General features: G+C 46.5%; 1 protein-coding gene across 1 annotated transcript in view; it reads right to left on the bottom strand.

Moving 5' to 3' along the window:
* Positions 1-22748, bottom strand: part of LOC119378971 (BMP-binding endothelial regulator protein) — a 230375-nt gene extending 207627 nt beyond the window's left edge. Inside the window, exon 1 of the mRNA XM_037648088.2 lies at positions 22528-22748. Within this exon, the coding sequence (XP_037504016.1) occupies positions 22528-22609 (82 nt within the window). The 5' untranslated portion in view covers positions 22610-22748. The remainder of the gene's footprint in view (positions 1-22527) is intronic.
* Positions 22749-24203: the final 1455 nt, after the last annotated feature.

The following is a 24203-nucleotide window of genomic DNA, read 5'->3' on the forward strand; positions in this document are numbered from 1 at the left end:
GTGTGTGCGTGCGTGCGTGTGTGTGTGCGTGCGTGCGTGCGTGTGTGTGTGTGTGTGTGTGTGTGTGTGTTTCCTTTTCTTTCGTGCCGTTTGCGGGACTGCGTATTGAGTCGTTCAATTACGCACTCGCCTAAGAAAATAACACTTTAGGCCTTTGACGCTGTTATCACTATATAGCGCGAATACGCTAGGAAGTCAGCCCAACGCATTAAGGGTTGTAATAAGTTTCGCAGCCCAGGAGAAAGCTTGTTTCCTTCCGAAAACCCACCGCCCCGAATTTCCTTTATCTTTATCTTTTTATTTTTTCATCACTGCACGCTTCTCGGAGTTCACGCCCTTCCAACGAAAGCGCGTTGAGATTTATTTTGCGCGCTTACCTCTGGTTTGTGTTCAGCAGTTCAGCATTGCGTGCATTCATGTTTACATCACTACAAAAAATAAAAAAATAAGGCGGGGGGGGGGGAGAAAGATGACTGCTAACGAGATGCCGATTCCTTTTCTTTTCATCTGTCTGCTTGCGTTCGCGTTCCTTGCTCAATCGAATCGGCAGAGCCGGGTTTCCTCACAGGGTTGCTAGACGAATTGCCGCTTTCCTGCTGTTTTCGTCCTTCCTGTCTCGCTCCTTTTGGCGCGCAGCGGGAAGGAGATTTCTTGCCCGTCCAGTGATAATCAAGCGAGCCACGGAAAATGCCAACGGCCCCATTAAACGTGCGCGATGAGAAGCTATTAGGGGCCGCTTCCGCTACGGCTGAGCTGACAGTCATTTACTCAGTCACATTAATCGCCTAGTAGAGTCCGCAACGTGGGGTGCATGTCGGCCCAGACGTCTGATACCCTATGGGCCGCCTGCGCGAACAAGGCCTGCGGTGCTTATGCTAATAATTGCCGCATATGGGTCGCATCGTATAAAGGCTGTCCCAGAGGCCGCCAGAAGCCGCCGGCCGCAGATGCAACGAAGAGAAGCGGGTTGGCGAAACGGTCCCTGCATCGAGCTTCGTTGCCGAACGGTGCGTGCCGGGCAGCGCTTTGGCTCTCCGCGTTGTTGACAGACACACGGTCAATTTCATCGGATACTCTTGAATTTAATAGAACGCATCCCGTGAGATCAATGGCTACCTGTTACCCATTGATACCTGTATAAGTGCCTCGTCTACAGGCTTAGCTGGCAACTGCAATAGCTTAACAATCCGTTTCGCGCTGTGTTGGCTATTGCTCGTCTTTATATCCTATTAGATAACATTTGTCTATTATTTGTGTGCAGGCGACGCGTTTAACCTCCACTTTTATTCATATTTTTTTTTCTTCGGCGCTTGCCTCTATTTTGACTTCGATGATACCAGTATATATGGAGTTGAATTTAGAAAGTTTTTCATTCGCAAGAGCTGTTTGAAATCGGTCGGCAGCTTTTGGCAGGATCACTCAAAGAGAGCATTAACAATGAGCGTGAACGTTAAAGAACGAGCTTGTTAATAATCATTACGATCAGAGCACTCCTTTTGCAACAAAATGAGTTATTTCTAAATATAAACGGCTGTTTCAATCAATCAATCAATCAATCAATCAATCAATCAATCAATCAATCAATCAATCAATCAATCAATCAATCAATCAATCAATCAATCAATCAATCAATCTGTGAAGGCGAGATGTCATGTAGTTGAAAAGACACCGAAGAGATCCGTCCATAGTTTAAAGATACAAAACCTTTCTCAGTTCCGCAGGGGTGCACGCGCAACATACGAGATAGGATATGCTGTCAGCGTTCCTAGCGCGTAATATACATAATTCTGCTGGCCTATCTGACGAGGCCAATAAGGTTAATCTCATTTCGAGGGCTACACCGGGCATTGTTCTGCCGATAGTGTAAATTTTTCGCTTTGTTGTAAAAAGCGAACAAAATAAAAATGTCATAGGAGTATAGGGGGCGGGGGGCGGAGGTGGCTGCATGTCAGTCAAATCTGTCAATACTACTACTACTACTACTACAACTACTACTACTACTACTACTACTGCTACTACTACTACTACTACTACTACTACTACTACTACTAATAATAATAATAATAATAATAATAATAATAATATTTCAATGGTACAAGAGAGGCACATAGTGAAGAAGTGGCGTAACCCACCACATTTTAGAGGATAAGAATCGTTATGTCGACGTAGATAGCACAAAGTCAAAAATAATATTTTCAGTCAAGACACTATAGAGACATGCAGCCCTTTCATCGAATTACCAGTGGGAATGCGGATAAAGTGAGTTTTCGCATAACACATTCCATTGCCCAGTCTATGATGTCAAATACCGTAGCGCGTACACTGGATCGCTCGTGCACAGATAACATGCGGCAAAGGCGGAAACACTTGTGCTGGAACGTTCCTATTTCACTAGTTTAGTGCACTAGACATTTGAAAGCGCAATGTATGTCAATCCTCCATGCACCCCCCTGGTCAACGACATGCCTCATGCGACAAGTCTACGTCGACTAACATAGTAGACTAACTGTAGATAGAAAAAAAAAAAGAAAAAAGGCGGAGGGGTGGGGGCCTTCCAGGTGTACATGCTGTTACCTGCAAACATCCCTCGGCGGACAAGAAGACACATTTACCGCTGGAGTGTTTTCAAGAAGAGCCGCTCGCGTAATCTCGAGATGGGAGCAAGCCATTGAAAGAGCTTGCACGAGTCGTTTCCTCCTGTCCGTAATCGCAGATGTACTATGCGAAATTGGAGCCCGTACGCGGATTCCGGTGTCGAGTGCGTCATATATACGTGGGACAGATAACGGCAGATAACACCCATTCAGGCGTGCCTGTGCGCGCTCAGACCTGCGCAAGCGCTGAAAAAGGTCTTCAGCCGCGGTGTCAAAGACTGCCGGCAACAGAGAAAAGAAAAGAAAAAAAACTGAAATTCTTTGTGATTGCACTGACGAAAACATAAGCAAAGGTGGACGTGATATCGCAGGGTCAGCTACATGAGTGTCGACAGCCAAGAGCAACAGATTATTGGCAAGGTGGCGGCGGTTTGGGTGCGTATAGGGAACTATTTTGACAACGTACCAAACAAAGCGCAGCGACTAAGCAGCGATCAATACGAAGTCGGAAAAAGCTGTACTCGTGTGAGTTGATTGTAATATCTCGGAATAAGTTCGCTTTCTTTCTTTCTTTCTTTCTTTCTTTCTTTCTTTCTTTCTTTCTTTCTTTCTTTCTTTCTTTCTTTCTTTCTTTCTTTCTTTCTTTCTTTCTTTCTTTCTTTCTAGTGGCAAATAGTTTTCGCTGTTTTCTCTTTCTTGGGCTTGTCTTGGTTGCGGTAAGCAGCGATGATGTCTTATTTGAGTGATTCATCTTGTATTTCTCGGCCTTGCTTGATTAACTGTTTTTCGGGATGGATCGATTGCATCGTTACACACTTGTTGTACTCCGCAGCGTGAGCCTTGCCGAGATGCGAAGTATGTGCATTGGAATTGTCCTGTATTGCTTGCTGCACTGGCATACGATCAAAATGTATGCTTACATGTATTCGTGCTAGCACACCGAATTAAAAAAAAAAGAAAGAAAAACATGGTTGATACCTTCGTCATGGGAATCGGTATAACACGAATGTGAACCGTGTCTTCACAGGAGTATAGTTGATGTTGACAGGAGTATAGTTGCACAATGTCTATTAGTGTTTGGCAGCTATAGCACCATTTGACGTGGATGTACCCACGTTGAGGCCTAGTGGCACATTTCCACCCGACGGCTAACGCCAAAGATCATGATTTAACCCTTGCGGCAGCTGAATTAAACATACACGTGGATACAGTATATGCTGAATCCCGCGCAAAGATGACATCAACAAGCACATAATAAATACTGGTACTCGATACGCACTCCTTCAAAGCGTCGTCAATTGAGGAGAGAAATAGCAAGGTGGGCGCTACCCAATCATAGGGTAGCTCATGCATACCCTATACCACACTGTGCTTCAGGAGCGCGGGAGGCAGAGGTTCGTAGATTGAGCCGGGAACGCCGAAAGGCGTTCCGCTTCCTTCTGCTACGAATACTGAAAGTATACCGAAGCGCTCACTGACGGGCTAATTATTGCAAGATGCAGTACTTCACTTCACCGATCCCAGACGGCGACACCGCCGCACGCTAACTAAGGTCGTTTGGAAATGGGGGTGTTGGAGATATAAGGCGCGTTTGCGAAGTCTCACGCATGAGCGTGGGTAGCGCAGTGGGTAAAGCGTCAAGCGCCTTTCGTCGTGGACCTAGAGGTCGTGGCTTCGACTCCCAGTTCATCCAAGACGTCAAGACTTTTCTTTTTCATCTGTATTTACGTGACGGAAATACGTCAGTAAAAGTCAGTTTTCGCTGACGGAAATACGCTAGCGAAGTCTTGGTAGACCCCGGCATAAAACATTTTCGTGTTAAAAGAACTAAAGCGAAGAAAACATGGAACGAGAAAACGAAGGGCCCAATATACGAGAGCTGCCAAATTCTATTTGTGAAATTTTACGAGTATTTCATCACTTCAGCACACAGCCACATGCCACAAGTCGTAGTTTAATTAAGGTCATCAAATACCATTGACCGGACACAGGCGCATTTCTCGCTTGTAGGTACGCGTGACTTAACTTGCTATTGCTCTGTCTGGCATCTCTTTCTGAGCGCGCGGAGAGGATCTGCACGGCATTCACTTTAAAGAAGCAGCGCAGAGTGCGATACGCACGCTGACATGTTCTACAAGGCCCTCAGAAACGGATGTGGAGTTAGAGCGACTCCGTGCGATTCGTCGGCGTGCGGAGCGCAGATATCGACGCACAAAATCCATTCAAGATCTGAGGATAGCTAGGCGCATGCAAAAGAAGATCCAGCGTCGTATGGACAAACTGGAGTTTCAACGGTGGGCGAAGTTTTGCGAGTCTCTAGACCCTCGCAAACCACTTTCTCAAATATGGCGAACCGTGCGAGGCCTACGCATTTTTCCCGAACAACGTTTTCCGTTTAAAGCCTTGGCCCTTTTCCAACGTAGAAGGGATATCGAGGTAGCGGAAGATTTTTGTAGGAAGATTGCAGGCCCGTCAACTTGCACAGGAGCCCTTACTGCTGATGACACGCCACATTCCCTTGACCCGCACATGGACCTGCCTTTTTCCATGAAAGAGCTGGATGCGGCTCTTGCTTTATGCAATCGATCGTCGTCGCCTGGACCGGATGGCATATCATACCGACTATTACGCAATCTCGGTGATCGAGCGCGAAGCGCTTTGCTGGACGTGTTCAATGAGTCCTGGAGAGACGGAACGGTCCCCAGAGAATGGAAAACAAGCCGTTTGGTTCCACTTCTCAAACCTGGAAAATCACCTCTAGAGCTTACGTCATACCGCCCAATAGCGCTGGCTAGCTGCGTAGGGAAGCTGATGGAGAAAATGATCCTTGCCAGACTCGAGTGGTTCCTAGAACGCTACAGAGTATATCCAGACGCCATGGCCGGTTTTCGTCGTCTTCGTAGCTCCATTGACAATGCCATTGACCTGGTGACCTACGTACAACACCAGAAAATGAGTAGACGGCTATCTGTCGCACTATTTTTAGATGTCAAAGGAGCATATGATAATGTTTCTCACGAAGCCATACTTGACGCCCTCGAGTCGGTTGGTTTGGGTGGACGAGTGTACCGCTGGATCTGTTGCTACCTACATATGAGATCACTGTTTGTGCAAACTGATGATGGGCCGACTTCTGAGCATTACACACACCGTGGCGTTCCTCAAGGTGGTGTATTGAGCCCCACACTATTCAGCCTGGTTCTGATCGGTCTCGTGGAACGCATACCAGATTCCGTGCAGATATCTCTCTATGCAGATGATATTTGTGCTTGGACGTCAGGTGTAACACGCCCTCAGGTACGTGCGAGGCTCCAAAAAGCAGCGAATTCAGTATCGGCGTACCTTAGAGAACAAGGCCTCGAGATTTCTCCTGAGAAATCGGCGCTGGTTGCGTTCACGCGGAAGGCAATGACGTCATATCCCATCGCCATCGATGGACGCAATGTTTGCTACGCCAGGATGCACAGGTTTTTGGGGGTCACGATCGATCGAAACCTCTGCTGGAGTCCCCATGTGGCCACTCTAAAGAAGCGCCTAACGGCCATCGCACAACTTTTCAAGTTCCTCGGAGGAAAAACGTGGGGCACATCAGTGCACGCGATGCTGCAGCTATACAAAACGCTGTTTCTGCGATACCTGCGGTATAGCTTGCCGGTTCTGACGAACGCTTGCAAAAGCAGTATACGCACGATCGAAAACGCCCAGGGCCAGGCACTCAGAGTTTGTCTTGGATTACCACGCTGCACATCAACAGCCGCAACCATCGCAATTGCCAAAGATCATCCGGCCACGGTGCACATTACATTGGAGGTGCTTAGAGCTCACATTAGGCACCTTGCTCGCGCCCCTGCCCACCATCTTGCTTCGCTTCCAGACGATCGACCGAGTACCTCCTTCTGTAAGAGAATATTGACTTACCGAGAGTGCCTTCCAACAGCCTACACGCCTCCGGAACGGATTCTAACACCCCCTTGGTGCTTGGACCGACCAAAACTGCTCTTGACAGTGCCGGGGATTCGCAAGAAGGCGGAGCTCTCATCGCCAGCTTTGAAGCAGATGACTCTACTCATGTTGCACGAAGATTACAAAGATCATGTTAAACTTTACACGGATAGCTCGACAACTGTTGGAGGATCTGCAGGAGCTTTGATCTTCCCAGCAAGAGCCGAAAACATACAGTTTCGAACGTCACACAAGACAACATCAACAGCCGTGGAGCTTGCGGCACTCCGCAGCGCACTCCGCAGGATTTATCGAGAAGCGCCACAAAAATGGGGCATTTTTACTGATTCGAAACCAGCTCTGCAATGTCTTCGAACTGCTCTACGTCGTGGGGCTCAAGACCAATTGGTGCTGGAAATACGACAACTGTACCATCAACTAATAGACGAAGGACATGCTATAACTTTTCAGTGGTTGCCAGGCCACTGCGGCATCATCGGTAACGAGCATGCCGACGATGCAGCTAAGAATGCTCACGAAAATGGCGTGATAGAACCTATCCCACTGTCAAGAAGCGACGCAGCAGCAAAGATTAATACGCTTGCGCATGATGTCGCAAGGTCTATGTGGAACACGGCCGGTTTTCTCCACACCCGTCTTCACCGCCTGGATCCATGCCTACGACTCAGCATTCCATCTGGCCTGCCCCGATCCGAGACGACCCTTCTCTGCCGCATGTGGCTTGGGGTGTCTTTTACGAACGCCTTTGCGTGCCGCATCGGAATGAGAGACAGCGCTGCATGTGAATATTGTGGCAATGACGAAACCATTGAACACATCTTATGTCAGTGCCCTCAATACAGCTCTGAGAGACAATCCCTCGCAGCAGTGTTTGCTCGCCTCGACGACCAGCCGCTCTCTGAGCAGTCAATCTTGGAATGTCGGAACGATCGAGCTTCACGCCAGAAAGCAACGAAGGCGCTGATGAAGTTTCTGCGAGCGACCCGCCTCGTTGAACGATTGTGACACTCCTGTGTGTGTGTGTGTGCGTTTGTGCTTCCCTCCCTCCCTATGCCATCCCTCTCTTTCTAACTTTTCGGTCTCCCCTTACCTCTTCCCCAGTGCAGGGTAGCAAACCAGATATGTTTTCTGGTTAACCTCCCTGCCTTTCCGCATTACATTTTTCTCTCTCTCTTAGAAATCTGCGAGCGTAATAAAATGCGACCTTCCATGTCTTTTCACGTGCGCTTGGCCAGCGTTCATGATGAACTGGACATGCGCACCACTGGCCAGCCTCCATATAGTTATGCTAGCGACAGGTTATAGGGGCATCTCTGAACTGACTATGGAGCTCCAATAAATTTATTAAAAGTAGCCTAATTTTGATAAATCAGCTCTTTAGACCATGAATGTCAATGTCTTATGTTTGCCCACCTACCAATTTCGTCTAGGGAAAAGGCCAGCTACAAGCGTTGCAAACATAACGTAACAGCTCGCTCGCTCGCTCGCTCGCTCGCTCGCTCACTCACTCACTCACTCACTCACTCACTCACTCACTCACTCACTCACTCACTCACTCACTCACTCACTCACTCACTCACTCACTCACTCACTCACTCACTCACTCACTCACTCACTCACTCACTCCCACTCACTCACTCACTCACTCACTCACTCACTCACTCACTCACTCACTCACTCACTCACTCACTCACTCACAGCACAACCCGATCAGTATACCTCGTTCATGTACTCGGTTAATTATTGAAATTATGCGTCGCAAGAAATGCTGCTATATACAATAGAAAAATCACACAGCGCTTCTATCTTGATCCGAATAAAATCGACAAGTCCATTATGGAGAACCGAGTCACCAACGTCCGTTCATTTCTGGCCTTTCCGTTTACGCTACCCAATGGCAAGAATCTTCTATCGGTCTCTTTTGTTCTGGTACGCGAGATAGAAAAGAAGAGAATTACCGGTGTGGTCTGCTGCAACGTATCTCCCATTTGTCACACTACAACTTCAACCCACTGCTGATAAAACGTATAAGTGATGGAACACGCCAAACTATATGAATCTTACGGCAGACTCTTACTTCAGTATTTTTTTTTCTTCCCTGGCCTTAAAGCCCGCCTTCCGTCTGCTTGTTGAAAGGAACGCTGAGTCGTTTTTCTCACAGCGTTCGTGAACCCTTGCGGGAAACTAAGTAATGTATGCGGTAAGTCTACAGTTAAGCGCATTGGTCATCAAGTTTTCGGGCTCATTGCTGCACTTTGTATAATTGTCCCAAGGTATTAATAAAGAAAAACAAAGATAAAAGAAAAGGTAGCATACAGGTCATATGTTGCTTTCATCGGCTGTTGCTCACGCGCCGCTAAGTCACACTCGTATTGCTCGGACGTTCTCAAATCATTTAGGAGAGATATATTATGTTTCGTTTACGACGAATCATCGTCTCGATATCAGTTTTTCAGTGAATTAGGACTGTTTTTTTTTTTTTTCGCTTCGTAAAATGGACCGGGATAACGTAATGATTCTACTGCAGTTACTTTTTTTGGCCATCTATAGCTTCGTCAGCGGTCCGTGCGTCTCTTCACCTATGTAGGGCCTCTGATATTTCGGTTACGAATAAAATTGATATAAATGGATCGGCAAACTCATATACTTGCCGTGGAGTAAATAACTACCGTGACGTTAGGCCCTAAAATGGCATAGTATAGTAACCTGCATCCCGCCACTGGCTTGCATTAAATGCGCTTACGTACGAAAAGGACCGAGCTAAAGCGGGCATTATGTGGCAAGGATAAATGGTGACCTCCCCCCCCCTTTCCATTTCCATTCCTTGCTTCTCACAAAAGTTATAAGCGTCCCCATTTTCCTAAGTAAGATTCTGAATACGTCGCAAGAAGCTCATCCTCTGTAATAATAAGCATCTCAACATAAATTTAAAATCGAACAAGTTGAATGTATCGTAACGTTTTCCGGTTCGACGGTGCATCTGTAATGGTGGCTTAATTTTGGCTGAAAAAGAGTGATTCATGCTACGCTTCCAATAATTACGAGCACTATGTGTTCCGATCAGCTTCTCTTGTTCGCTGTTGAAGTCATTCATGCGGATGGAGCCTACGTTTTACATTTAGCCCCACGTCCAGCGTTGATTTACTTGCGCTTATCGACACCCTCAAGGAAATATTGTTTGCGCTATTATGACGACGAGACTATAGTTAGCTGAACAGTAGGAAGTTGCACTAGCTTGATTCGGCTAAAGTACGACACGGGACAGCACAGGAGACGAGATAGCACAATAATCCGCATTGACTGTTCTTGAAAAGGCACGCACCACACAGAATCCGGATATGAAGGGCGCAGGTGGACTCGTGCCAAGCCTGTCTTTTTAAAATTATTATCTTTTATTTCTCTCACCTTGCTCCCTTGGCACAGAGTGCCAGTGCCCGTAGGTACACATATATAAGCGAAGATCAAGATTACGGCAGGAATGAATGCAAATGGGCGTCTGCTATCTTCTTCGGATGCCATTTTACATCAATAATTTGGTAAAGCTGTCTTTTTATTACCCCATTCATTTACGGAAATATTTAGTGTTACGAGAGTTGAAATTTTTACGTGCTGTAATATACTCGCAAGTGGCACAGATCCACATCACTGCGTGTGTATAGATAGGCGCTCTTATACAGAACGAAACCGGATCTTTCCGTCTTTTTATGCCATATAGGCGAAAGGGGCTACCTTATATAACGGTTTGGGCACAAGAATGCCAGAAATAAAGAAGGCCATTCAAAAAGGTACGGCAAAAAATTAAAACAATAAAACACAAACTGATTTCTGCTTCGTATAGCACGTTTCTTCTCTCTACTCACGTACATCGTCTGTTGGGCTTCATCAAGCCAAACTGACCAAGAAGTGCGGTTCTGTTCCTGCCGAAGAAAGGATAAAACGAAGAAGTTCCGCAGCGATGGGCTGAGGGGGCATAGAAGCGACGACACAAGCAAGCGCGGATTGCGGCGGAGCAAGCACTGAGTCGGCGACGTGACCGTAAGCGAGCCCGAGAGACGAAAAGCGAAAGCCAAGTAGTGACCATTGTTCAGCCAGGTCCATTGATCCCAATCACGGTAATCTTCGCGAGCCACTTCGGCGCGGCGCGCTGTAGGCCGCCGGGCCGGAGGTCAGGTCGGCTCGGCAGCGTCGACTCGCCCGAGCGAGGAATCCGCGAGTGAGCATAAAACCCGGGGAGAGCCGAATTAATTATCGGGTTACATGAGGCCGCCCAATTATTGGGCTGGCGCGGAACGCTGGGTCGTTTATTCCGATAAAGGGTGTCTCGCGCGGCATTCGCGCGCGCCCGTTGCCTCGCTGCTCTCATATAAAGGTAGGAAGATGGCCTCAAGTTTTCGTTTGCTGCACATATACGCCTATTCCTTCGACACTTTTTCGATCACTGAGCTGCAGTCGTCTGTGTACACCGTTCGCTTTATTACACGCATACATGCTGTAACGCAAAAATGGGTGCAGCCAAGGGCAAGGCGAAACATCGCAGCAGCAGCAGCAGCAAGAGCAAGCGAAGTACCATTTTGCTGACGTTTGTTTGTGCACGTATGTTTGCTTTTAATATTACACGTGTGCGCGATATGGCGCGCACATAGGCGAAGGGGATAGCTGGATTCTGTGAAGTTCCTGTGCCATCTTCGTCGCCGTTTTGTAAAAAAAGAATCAGCGGCCGCTCTCCTGTTACGTATTAAAGTAGACATACGCGTGCTAATTGCTTAGCTCATAGTCATGACGATGCAATAATAGTCTTCGTACCTTTAGCGGTAGAAATATTGAATAGAGTATGACGTCATTACGCGTGTACACAGTCCGTAAACTTAACAGGCATTTTTCTTTCGTCTTGTGCTACACTTTCGTTTTGACTACTGAAGCGTTTGTTTAAATACTTGGGAACCGACAAGTAGATTTTGTCATAAAATGCAGCACTTAATTTAATGAAGTTTGTTGCATTTAAAAGAAAAGGGTTAAAATTTAGTTACAAAGGGAAGCACATTTCTTATTTTTATCTTGAATTAAAAAAAATATCGACAGTCGCATAAGTTTAAAAGAGAGAGAGAGAAACAAGGAAACGAAAAACGAAACTATAATGTTTATAACTGTAACTCAGCAATGAAAAAAGCATATCGTAATTTTGTTAAATACACCTAAGAGTACAATAATAAGGCGGGCAAAACCGATATAGTTAATATACAGGGTGATCAAAGTTATGTTTTATGGGTTTTTTTTTTCAATTAGGCACCGGATGTTGCGTGAACCATACCTTTGCAAACCAGTTATGTAAACCAGTTGCGATGTGTGGTTTTGGTTCCGAACCACAATTTAGTAAGCTTCGTTTTTTTTCCTTCTAGCTCGCCGAGTTTCGGCAATTTTTGTCAAAAAAATTTACCTGCCGCGAACAAAAACACTGCTTTCAACAGTCAGCAGAACATAACAGTTGCGCTCTAATGCAAACTTATTCAAATTGGTCAAAATGTTGTCTCATAAAAGAATTTCTCGATTTTACGTATGATTTAATAGACGGCCCCCGAGCTACAGCTTCCTTTTAACTTCGTCATGTGCGGACTATCTTGATAGACGCACTTTGTCATATTGTATTTTTTTTTTCGCGACATAGACTTGCCCTTAAGGTATAATATTTGTTGTGTATACTTGTATTAAATGTGCGCCGTTAGGCCGATGTTGTGTATGAAGTGAAGAAATGTCTTGTGGAATGTGTTGTCATGTATCCATCGGTCATAACTGTTTGTGTCACTGTAGGGAAGACCAGCTTGAAGTGAATGAATGTATTCATTATGAGGTTAGTAATGTGTGTTTCAACAACTGCAGCCTTTTTTATGTAATATGTCTCGTTTCTAATTCTTTTCTTGGGGAGGGGGGGGGGTGAGGGTGAGTTAAGCCATGCTGTGGCCTTAGTAAAGCCATAAGCTCATCTTAAGCTGATGATACTTCGCGCCCGTGTAATATTCATGTATGCTGTCGTCTACCCAAGCCCGCAGATGGATACAAACAAACAAACAAACAAACAAACAAACAAACAAACAAACAAACAAACAAACAAACAAACAAACAAACAAACAAACAAACAAACAAACAACAAACAACTGTATCATCATCTGAATCTGCTATCACAGGATATTCTCGCGAACGTTCAAAAGATTTTCGTAGGCTTGCCACTGAGTTAAATACACGTACAACCTTGAACAAATAATGAAAGTAAGCATTCGACTTTCCGTTCTAATGTCCATAGGACATCTGTACAGAAAAATGTCTCACCATGCGCAGTGTTCAGCGGTAAGTTTACATATTGACTAGACATTTTCGTGTCAGCTATACGCGTCACCCGCTATGAATCATTGCCCATATAAGTTCGGTGTTTCGTCTCATATTACTGGAGGGCATATACGTACGATCTTACAAAAAGTAGTAGTATTTACTGGCTTTGAGGTACTTGATGCTTGCAGCTTGTCACAACATTCACTACCTATGTGGTAACAGCATGCTGTCACTGCGAAGTTAGAACATCACAACCATGACACTGACTACTTGCAGTTACTACTTAGAGAGAAGTAATACAAATTTTGTAGCTTTACTGCCGTCTCATTCAATACCTGTTACTACGGTTACCAACAATAGTGAACTACAATTGCCTCGAAATAGGTGTGCGCCCATGTGGTTCATCTGTGCCGTTGTAATTTTCATATCAAGTCGAATTTATAACAGAAGCATAAGCTCATTCTAAAAAGTCAAACGGTACGACATTGTCTTGTTACACTGATTGATAATCGATTATTACTTCACGTGATTACCCTGGTAGGTACACACCACAACGACACCTTCACATAATGCGTACGCAGAGGCATGAACGAACCATAAACGCGAACACACACACGCAGAATATTAAGGATTGTACGCGACATAGAGTATTCTCGAGCAGCAATTTTAAGGCTATTTATGGCCCTAAACTTTGGGGTAGCACACGTTTTACTGGTGAGAAGTCATGAACTTGAAGACATATAATCGATGTTTTCGACCCACATTCTTATACCCATAGGCGTGCGCACAGGGGGGGCAAGGGGGGCGGCCGCCCCCCCTAATCACCTAAGAGGGGGGCGCGAAGTCTGCCCCGTACATTGACCCTTCTTGTTACCTAAGAAGGGGGGGGGGCGCAAAATCTGCCCCATACATTGACTTAGTAGGGTAGGGGCGCTGCGACGAGCCTTTGCCCCCCCTAATGGGGAACCCTGCGCACGCCTATGCTTATACCTCATTGCTTGCATACGCATGTGCCATGACGTAGCACAAAATTGTTATTCCAACATAATCGACACAATTATAGTTTGTCTAATTTTGTATAAAGTTCTCACTATTAAAGCATAATACGCTACGGCCACTAGAAGTAGTAACGTTTACTGGCCCGCCACGTGCACCATTAGAGTAACATTCACTAACCCTGACACGCTGTGCAGTGATGACAACGTTTACAAACGCTCTTATATTTCTATTACTAGTAGTAAAATGTCCGCGAAACATAGTAAAGTTGCCAAGGGGGTAGTAAATGCTACTGTTACTGAGTTTTTACTATTGTTTTTAGTGTGCAGTGACTACTGACAAAAGAATAGCGCACGCAAAATGCTTAGTCTTCATGTTGTCACGTCTCGAGAGAGTGCAAATCAGCGCCGACAGTCGGAACACTAGAAAACCTCGGATACGCATGTCAACCAGACCGAGTATCTCGACGTCGGTCTCTTAGATTCCCCGCATTTTTTTCTTCTCTCGCCAGATAAAAAGATTCGCGTCCAACGTCAAGTATCTGGCCAAGAGCTATACATGGGGAGTCTCGCCTCAGTTTAGGATTTTTTTTTCTTTTTGGCTGACACTCCACCGGCCGCAAGACATCACACGCGACGGGTGCGAGTGTTGCCACGGCAGGCGTTAAGTGGGCGCAGCGAGGCAGTAAACACTGAGGTCACAAGTTGCAAACGAGCTCGGCAAGGCCTCCGGAACACTCAGAAGCACCGTTAGTATCAAGAAAGCTGCCGTAATGCAAAGACATTAAGGAACTATGGGTTGCGTGTTGGATTCATACTTGTATAACTGCAGGAACATGCGTGAAGCGGTCATGCGAATCGTTAACATTTGTGTCGGCGACATTTGTGCAATTAAAAGCAATAGAACGAAAGAGCAGGCGCCAAATTCACAATACTTTTGGTTCGTAAGTGCCATTTGCCGTCTGCATTCACTAATATGCCCAGCATCGGCCGCCATACTCCCTTACCAACCATTCTAGCGTAAGAACATGTAAAGTCATGTCGGCTTTACATGTCCTGCAAAGGGCTTTGATTCCCCTACCATGAAATTCAACGAAGCCTCCATAGAAAGTGCTCTATTTCAACGTTTGTTTTGCATCGCGGGCGCAACGCAATTATATGATTCAGATATATTCATATTCTGCAAGCATGCGTGGTTTAGACATTCGCCTTCGAAGTGTGAGGGCCCGGGTTCAAGCACCAGCAACGGAGTAAAAATTTGTTTCGCTCCATTCATTTATTCCTTAATGGCGACGATCGTGAAAGACTGATAGGAGGACAGTTTTCTCGTTGAATCGGCAAAGATATGCTTACGTATTCAATATACTCGCGCAGAGTGGGTCAGACAACTATACAGGAAACGTCTGCAGGCACCACGTTTTCAACCTCTGTGAGAAGAGAGGAGAACACTTGCAGACACAGCACTTTTACACCGTATGCAGATAAGAAAATGCTTGTTGAGATTGTAGTGAAAACGTTATCCACAACGCCGGACGCAAGGCAGATGTGGATATTGTGAATTTCCGCCAGCATTTTTTCCCGGGCGTTTAGTTGGTGGTGTATCTGGGTGCGCGGTGTACAAAGTCGGGGAAATAAACACGGCGCATCCTTCGTAATCAAGAAACAGATTGCCGCGTGGCTCTGGTTTCAACCGCACTAAGACAAGCTAGTTGAGGATATATCTTCGCGCATGTGCAATGGAGTGGCGTCACGAATCTTTCTAGAATTCATTTTATTGAACATGCAAAGAAACAAAAAATTAACGCCTCAATACCAGCGATATTTGTTGTAGGCTTAGTAAACTACACTGAGTATTCGCTAATACGAATAAATTTGGATAACTACAGAAAATAAAAAATAATAAATTTCTAGTTTTTTATTACTTTTGCAACACTTGTTGGGCCAGTTGGCTTTTATAGTGCCACGAAACACACACACACACACACACACACACACACACACACACACACACACACACACACACACACACACACACACACACACACACACACACACACACACACACACACACACACACACACACACACACACACACACACACACACACACACACACACGGTCCATCTGTCTAGAGAAAGTCTAGAGAAGATTTATAGAAAGTCTTTTTTTTTTATCGCTGCAGAGATGGCTCCTATAATGGAACTTTATTCAAGTACTATTCCTTTTCATCATACCATACAGCATAATTACTTTGTCGCTTTGCCCAAATTCTTGAAGTCAACGGGCTTGCACCTGTTGTTATAGACTAATGGCGATATTGTGACTGTGAGGAGTGTGACTGCGCGTTTGTGCTCCCCATCTCCATATTTCTCCCTCTCTCTCTGCCTCTACGTTTCAAACTCACCTATTCCTTTCCCCAGTGTAGGGTGGCATACCAGTTTTTCTAGACTGGTTAACACCCTGCCTTTCCTCTCTCTTGTGTTCCGTCCTCCTTCTGTCGCTTGTAACTACTTCTTTGACGAACCTACGCCACAATTCTCCCTGGGTCCTACACCTTCATTTCGCCTTTTCCAACTCGAACTGCGCAGGCGCCACGAGCCAGCCCGTTATCTCAAGAGAAGCACGTCTGCAAACACTCAGTGCAACTAAAGCTTCCCCCTCCCCAGTTTCAACACCTACCGCACGGCGTACGTGTTAAATAGGGCGCAGCGGAGATACCGGTTTGCTTCCTCGCCTTGCTTGTATAAAAAAAGTATTAGTTCTCCAATGAGGAAACGCGCATCTTCAGTGCAGCCAGATCCGTGCGTGTCTGCCGCCTCGAGTAGCGTGTAGCTCTTCGCGGTGTACGACGCGTGATCGACAGCCCATCAAAAATTTTTCGGCCGGCTCGATCGTTCGAGCCAGATCGCGCAGCTTCTCCGGAACGGCCACCGGCCGTACGCGACCCCGCGACAGTCTGGCACGTTCTCCAAGATTACGCGTCGAGCGCACAGTAAAAATCCCCAACCGTGTGCAGATTAGCCGCGGTCAAGCTCACAACGAGTGCACGCCCCGAAGTTAAGAGTATCACCCTTCCGCGTTTCTCGGCCGTACATTTATCGAACTGGTTGCGTGTAACATTGGAAAACCTGTTGTACGCATACTAATTCTTTCAGGCTGTTTCTGAGAAGGGATGCCGGGCCTTTCCTCTGTGCTTCGTTCATTATTACTTTTTTTTTTTTTCATCTTCTTCACTGGTGCCTATTCTGCGTACTCTACACGAAAAGGGCTTCGCCGGACGACGGCAACAGGTTGTCGCCGTTGCCTTATTCGGACGTGACGAAAGAACTCCAAAATGGGCGTGCATACTGCTCGCGAGAGCTTCGCTGTCTCAGTCCCAATTCGAAAGTGTGAAAGAAAGCCGATTGTGCGCGCCACGCAAGAATGCACGGTCTGAGCCTGCGCTCACTAAAGCGTCCTAAAAAGAGTGAAGATGACTAGAAATCGCGCCAGTTTTGGATGGTGAAATTATTTTATTGGGAGTTATATCGAAGTAGACGTGCTTTCAGCCGGTAGGCGGGATGAGGACGGAGTGGAGGGAGAGAGTGAGGTGTGGATGCAAATTACGTGAGCAGCTTCGTCCGCGCCCGAACTATCACTTACATGACGGCACCCTCGCTGTGTTCTCGTTCGGTACAGCACGATCCTTGCCCTTACGAGGCACGCAAGTTCTACAATTACAGAAGTCCAGCAGAAACCAAAATACATATGTAGAAATAGATTGTTGACTGGAAGTGGCGAACAGCAAAAGAGACAGACCATGAATTGTCTCATCAATCGGTGGACACCTCCGTGTTTGCAAGCTCATATCAAAGTGTGTCTTTATTTTTCTTCTACGTAAAAGCTACTTGCAACTTGTCACATACGCTCACCAATCATTTATTCGTCATCACTACTGCTCTTAAGAAGCGAGAAACGGTTTACTGTCTGAACTGGTTTGGTGAATACGGACCCTGCGGCTGAATTCAGTAATAAGCTTCTGCTTAATAGCGTTATATGAACAACCGTAAGAACGAACAAATTGTCAGCGAAGGCTCCCGACAAGTTATGAACCTGGAGCTCAATTCAGAAAATATCTGTTGGTGCGAGTTGTCTGCCATTAGCCGGACACGCTCGATACTAATCGCAATTGACTGGGATCTATTCTCACGCACAGTTACAGCGTAAGCAATTTTTTGTGAGTACGGGCCAAGGACCTATATTGTGATAACGAACGCGATATTAACTATGACTGCCCTGCACTGAAAAAATAGTTATTAAAGGGCCTCAAACACAAAGGGATAGTCGTTCGTGAGAAATCTTCGCCACTGGCTGGTCGCTTCTGGTAAGAGTGCGTTCACGAACTCAATTGGTCAGCGTCCAGGGAACGAATCAAGGGAACTCTTCGCTCGTAGAAGCCCTTGTTATGGGCCTGTCGCCATCGCTAATATTCGCTATCTTGATTGACCGGCGCCGACTCCGACGGACCATATCAGCCTAGCGTATACACGGCCCTTCGCTGTGACGTACACGCATGACCGAAGGCCGCCGACCAATGACAGTATGTAATTACAAACGAGGCGCCTTATTAATTTGGCAGTTGATTCCGTATTCATGAAGCAGTGCATACGCAAATAGCAGTTGGCAAGAGTTTGCGCCTGTCATATGTGATGGCGACGATAATTTATTAGCGAAGACAGCCGACTAATAAGAGAAAGGCCGAAGACACCCCCCCCCCCTCGAGAATTCGGCCAATTCAGCCTAAGAGCCCGCATTCGAGAAAGTTAGTCCAAGCCTGAGTGGATCATATATGCAGGTGCCTGCCAATCGTTGTAGAGGACACATCGGTTAATAATAATAATAATTTCTGGGGTTTTACGTGCCAAAACCATGATATGGTTATGAGGCATGCCGTTGTGGAGGGCTCCGGATATTGAGACGCACTGACATTGCACAGTACACGGATCTCTATAGTATTTCACCTCCATCGAAATGCAACCGCCGCGGCCGGTGTCGAACCCGCGACTTTCGGGTCAGCAGCGGAGCACCGTTACCCCTATAAGATCATGTCGGTTAGAGCGACCACGCAGGACGAAACGTTCTTACGAACTTACGGATTCGGCTCCACTGCATGGCCAAATTTATATATCTTCTCACTTGTATATGAATTGTTTAACATTGCTAACAGTGCGTTTTTGCTAATAGTAGGCTAACTATCACTTTTGACTGGCACTTTTTAATTCTCTTACGCACTTTTTTTGGCGTAAGACGTATAATGTGAATAAATACGTCCAGGTACAGAATTCGCAAAAAAAAAAAGAAAAAGAAAACAGCCTAAGCTAGAATAGTTCGTAAGAATAAACCAATCCTGACGCTGGGCATATCATTAGTGAGATCCACCGGCCAATGGCTAGGAGCCGTTACGCAAGAAAAGCTTTGTGTATTCGGTCCTTGAATAACAGACGTTGGTCTGTCGTAACGCGGGACTGGAAAATATTAACGATAGTATGCCGCCAATGAGCAAATCGTTACACTCGAGGATTCCTGTAAATTAGGTTCCATCTTATGATTATTCCGCATTCACGCAGACATACACAAAAATTGAATCAAAAGCTTCTGGCCCCTGCCACCATCGCTGCAATGCGAATCTTACGCCAGAACGTTCCGTAAGGGTAATTTTCACTAGTTGGGATAACAAGGCGAGGTGATGCGATCAGTAAATATAAAGCAGCCCTTACGATGAATGTCTTCTTTTTCACATATGCCCGTTTTTCAGTCGTAAATCATTTTGTGACTAACATGCTGCCTTGCCAACGTCTCTCTTCTCTTTCACATACGATACACCAGCACAGTGCAACGTGAATATGGCTTCTGCTGTCGATTTCGTGAAGATTTATGTTCGTAAAAGCTGTTTTTCATCGGCTAGCTATTGCACGATTGAGCGGTATTAGTTATTATGAAGTGAAAACGATGTAATCGCTTCTTAATTATTACGACAATGGCCCCCGGCCCGGGCCCTGGGCACGTATTTCGCTGAAGAAACGTTTGTACGCTATGATTTCGCGCACCGTTATTAGTGACGGTGACCAGCTAATGCCGAAATATTCCCACGAAATAAATATTATGCGAATCAGGGCTGGTATTTCCTTGATGCTTCAACTGTTCTTAAGAGAAAGTACTTTAGCCAATCCTAGCGCTGTACATATCATTAGGGAAGCCAGCTGTCCAATGGCAAACGGCGCACATGAAAGAAAAGTTTGTGAATTTAGCGCCAGGCCACTGACTGCTTTCTTAGTAGCAGCACTTATACGCACTTTATGAAAAAGACTAAACAGAAGCTTTACTTCTGCATACAGCTCCATTCTTTTTAAAGAATGTAGTACATAAAACATTTAAGCACTATTGTTGATACGATCAGGCATGACGTTTGAGTGGACGCACAAATCTGCTTCGTGTCACGTTGAAAGTCACGTCCGCCAATGGTTAAAAATAAAAGCCTGTGGGTTTACTGCCCAAATGGTGTTTTGATGATCAGGCAGGCATTGGGGGGGGGGGGTCTGCGGATTAACTTTTACCGCCTGGGGTACCTTTAAGGCGCGCTTAAATTTAAGTACACGGGTGTTTTTGTGTTTCTCCCCCATCGAAATGCGGTCGCCGGGGACAGAAATGTAACCCGCGCCCTCATCCCGCTAATGGTGACAGCGAACATAATGTCATCAATGGTGAACGTCCACGTGCAAGCACTTTTCGTGAATTCGCCACGAGAAGGTCTTGCACGCTGTGTCCAAACAATTCGTGTGCGAGACAAACCCGCCGACGTTTCTTTTTTTTTTTTTCTGATACATTAGTCCGTGCCCCCAATTCCTCTCTTATCTGGCAGTCGTAAACTTGGGCTGTCAACGCTCTAAGTGCAATTCGAAGTTTTCTTGCTAGACGACGGCTGTTTAGTAAATGTGCCCCAGGAGTGATAGGGAAAAAGAAAATGCCGCAGAGGGGACTAGCTCGTATTCTATGGGATTCGGCACAGAAAGCGCTCTAATGCACCGCCGTATGGAACATATATAACTCTGCGCGAATGGGGCAGTCAGCCACTCCCCTCAGCAGGCAATGTTCCAAGGATAAGTCGTATCAAGATAAAAGCAACAGTCGCTGTATTAGAGAAAGCAGCGGCGCTTACAAATGTCGCACTTTTCTTCACTATGCATGCGATAGACCAGTCTTGCGGACAGCACTTGCGTCAAAACCTGATGTATCGCTACTTTCTGCCACCGCCATAACCATGTAAGCACTGCAAGTTGGACTGGTCTATGGGAAAGATAAGTATGTACATATTCATGCATATTTCTTGCGAGTATTTGAGATAAAAAATTGCAGAATGCCGCTGCAATGTTTTACCGTACGCATTTCAGGGTGCCGTACAATCACTTCAACGACTGTATTAACAACATTTGGGGACAAAAAGCTCGAAAGAATATAACGAGGCAAAACGCACGCAAGAAAAAAAATTCTGCATTTACGAACGGTTATGACGGATATAATGTGCATCAGACTGATTAAGCGTACGAGTTTCGTTTCAAGCCAGTACCGCTTAATTTCGCGAACTCTGACGCAAACTATAATGCACGCTGACAATCCGCTCAAGAAACAAAACGGTAGCAAATGATCTCAGATGGCAGTATCCTCTCTCGGTATACGCAGCAAGCCATCTGCCATTTCTTGACCTTATTTCACCTCGACAGGACGCCAAACGTTAGTTGCTGTGTACATCGTGAAAGGAAAATTATTACTTAACAGGCAAAGAACCGGCGTGTCAACAAAGCTGCTCCACGTCTGTGCTGTTTCAGCGAACTGGACAATACACTTAATTTGGGCAAGAAATATTCGTTTTCTTATTGGCGAGGCTACTTAATTTAATGTATCGTACTGTCGGTCCGGGGCCTGCGGCTGAGACAAGAAGGTCTTGAAGTGTTTAGATCATCGCGTGGTTAGAGCAACCGTTCGTTTCGCGTACGCTGTCCGTTTGAGTATTACTCGGGTATTCGCGCGTGCTTGCTCCTCCATCTCCGCTCGACCAATCAAGTTCCAGCGAACAGGGAAGCGGCCAGTGAGGTCGCGAGATTGCGGGCGTTGCGAGAAGACCGCCGTCCACGCAAAACATCAACAAGACGGCGGGGTATCGCGATGGCACGAGGAGCGGCGAAAGCATCTCTGCGTACATCTCCGGGTCCCCGACGAGGACGCCTGCCGTTTGTTGACAAGCGGGCGGCGCTCACGCAGAAGGACCGCGGATGGCGGCACGCGAATCGCCGCTGCTGCTCCGATCACCGGACAGCGAGGAAAACGAGAAAGAAGAAATTGCCGGTGTCGATTGGGCAAGCGAAGCCGACTGGCTACGTACCCGCAGGTATATACGCTCGACCGCAACGCGTGGGGTAAGTGGCCTCGCCGCGTTACGGCAAATAATCCCGGATTATTCGCAGTTTCGGTTGTTTCGTCGGTCTGTAGCAGACGACGCGCGCGCGACGTAAAGCGCGGGGGTGTCAGCTGGCGGTTAGCGCCGGTCGCGGCCGGGGTGAAGCCGGGGCTGCAGCGATGCCAGGGAGCCTAAGTGTTATTTCTATCCCAGGGGGGCTCACCTCTTAGATTCGGATTGGAAAATCCGGCGACGAGTGCAGGTGTGGTTGCCAGCAGTAGGGGAAGCAGAAGCGCCGGCCGCATGGTCTCGCACGGAGTGGCGCTCGGCCGGGGCGCAGTCCATGCGCACACACAAGAGAAGGGGGGAGCACAAGTTGCACGGCCGCTCGCTGGCGGGGAGCCACGTGAACGCCGCCGGACCCGATGGGGGGCTGCTTCGCAGTCAGCGCGGTCTTTGCGCCGATGCCGCGATGCGAGGGGCTCAAATAAGCGACACGGGCGACGCCCCGCGGATGATCTCGGCAACTGGCCGCCCGCTAGCTTCGCCGCTGCTCCTGCTGCGGTAAGACTTGGAGGAGAGGCCGGACGCTTCTCACCTGTGGCTGCAGTGCCGGACACCTCGACCGTCTGGCATCCCCCGCATAGCCCAGTGGGGCTTTCACGAAAATTTTGACGTAATTCCGGTCATTGCTGATAATAACGAATGTCGAGCATGTTTGTCATATTTCATCTGTGACACGCATATCTGGGGAAGGGGTTCGTGAAGCAAGTCAAGCATGAAGATTATATTTTGTAAATATTTCATTCGTACTACGGAAATAATGTTTTCTCTTGACTTCGCTTCCAGAAAGCCGGTTAAAATAAAAGTAGTTTCTTCGAGAGTTCGCAAGGAAACAAAGAAAAAGAGGCATCGTAAACTAAGGCTGCATCAGCGCTTTAATTTGCGCATAAGCGAACAATAAATATATACAGGTGACGCACTTGCAGCGGTCCAATGCTCTTTAATTTCAAGATATTTAATTAAGGCAATCGTGGTACATCCTGCTTAATTTCGTTTCTTTCGTGTGTTTATCAGGGTCAGCAGTAATAAGCTTCAAGAACTCATATAAAATACTAATGTTGTCCGGTTTGATAATTCAAGAAAACAGCATCCAAGAACCTAATCGATGTTTCCATTGCGTGGCACTTGAGACGACCTTTAAGTTAAAACGAAACTTTACAATCTAAAGTTTAAATGAAAATATCAAAATAAAATTTAATGTTTATGCCAAGCAAACTCACCCAACCTTTTCGTTATGTTATTATGCAAAGCAATGTTCATTCTACCAGTGGTTAGACCCTTCTTACATTTCAGGCTGAATTAGTCGTGTTCATTTTCCCGGATGGGGATATTAAAAGGTCCCACAACGGGCCCCAGAACAAATCCTGATTGTAGCTGGAAGCTATAATTCTACAGTCGGAGAAATGCAGCGCGACGAAGACATGAGACACAGATAGACACAGACAGCGCTCGCCTGTGCCTCTCTGTGTCTCCTGCCCTCGTCTAAGTCACACTTCATTTCCCTGAGTATGAACCACCTCGCCCAAGTCAAGGTTATTGGAACAAATCTGTTTAGGGAACGTTTCAGCGAAATCAATTTTCAAATCGGTTAATTTTTGGAGGATTAAGAAGAGAGTGAACCCTCTTGTGGTCATGTGTCCTAGGAGGCGAGCGTCACCGCCAACGATGACACTCTCCTCCTATGCTTAGGCTTGCGTCCGCGAGCGGCGTTCCATCCTTGTCTTCTGCCGCTTAGCTGAGCGGAGGAGCCGCGCCAAGCACTGCCTACCTTTTTAATACGTTCCTGGGGAAAATGGGTTCTTATGCCCCTTCCCCAGGCAAGAAATCTATCTATCT

The sequence above is a fragment of the Rhipicephalus sanguineus genome, chromosome 1 (assembly GCF_013339695.2).
Source record: "Rhipicephalus sanguineus isolate Rsan-2018 chromosome 1, BIME_Rsan_1.4, whole genome shotgun sequence".
NCBI classification, from domain to species: domain Eukaryota; kingdom Metazoa; phylum Arthropoda; class Arachnida; order Ixodida; family Ixodidae; genus Rhipicephalus; species Rhipicephalus sanguineus.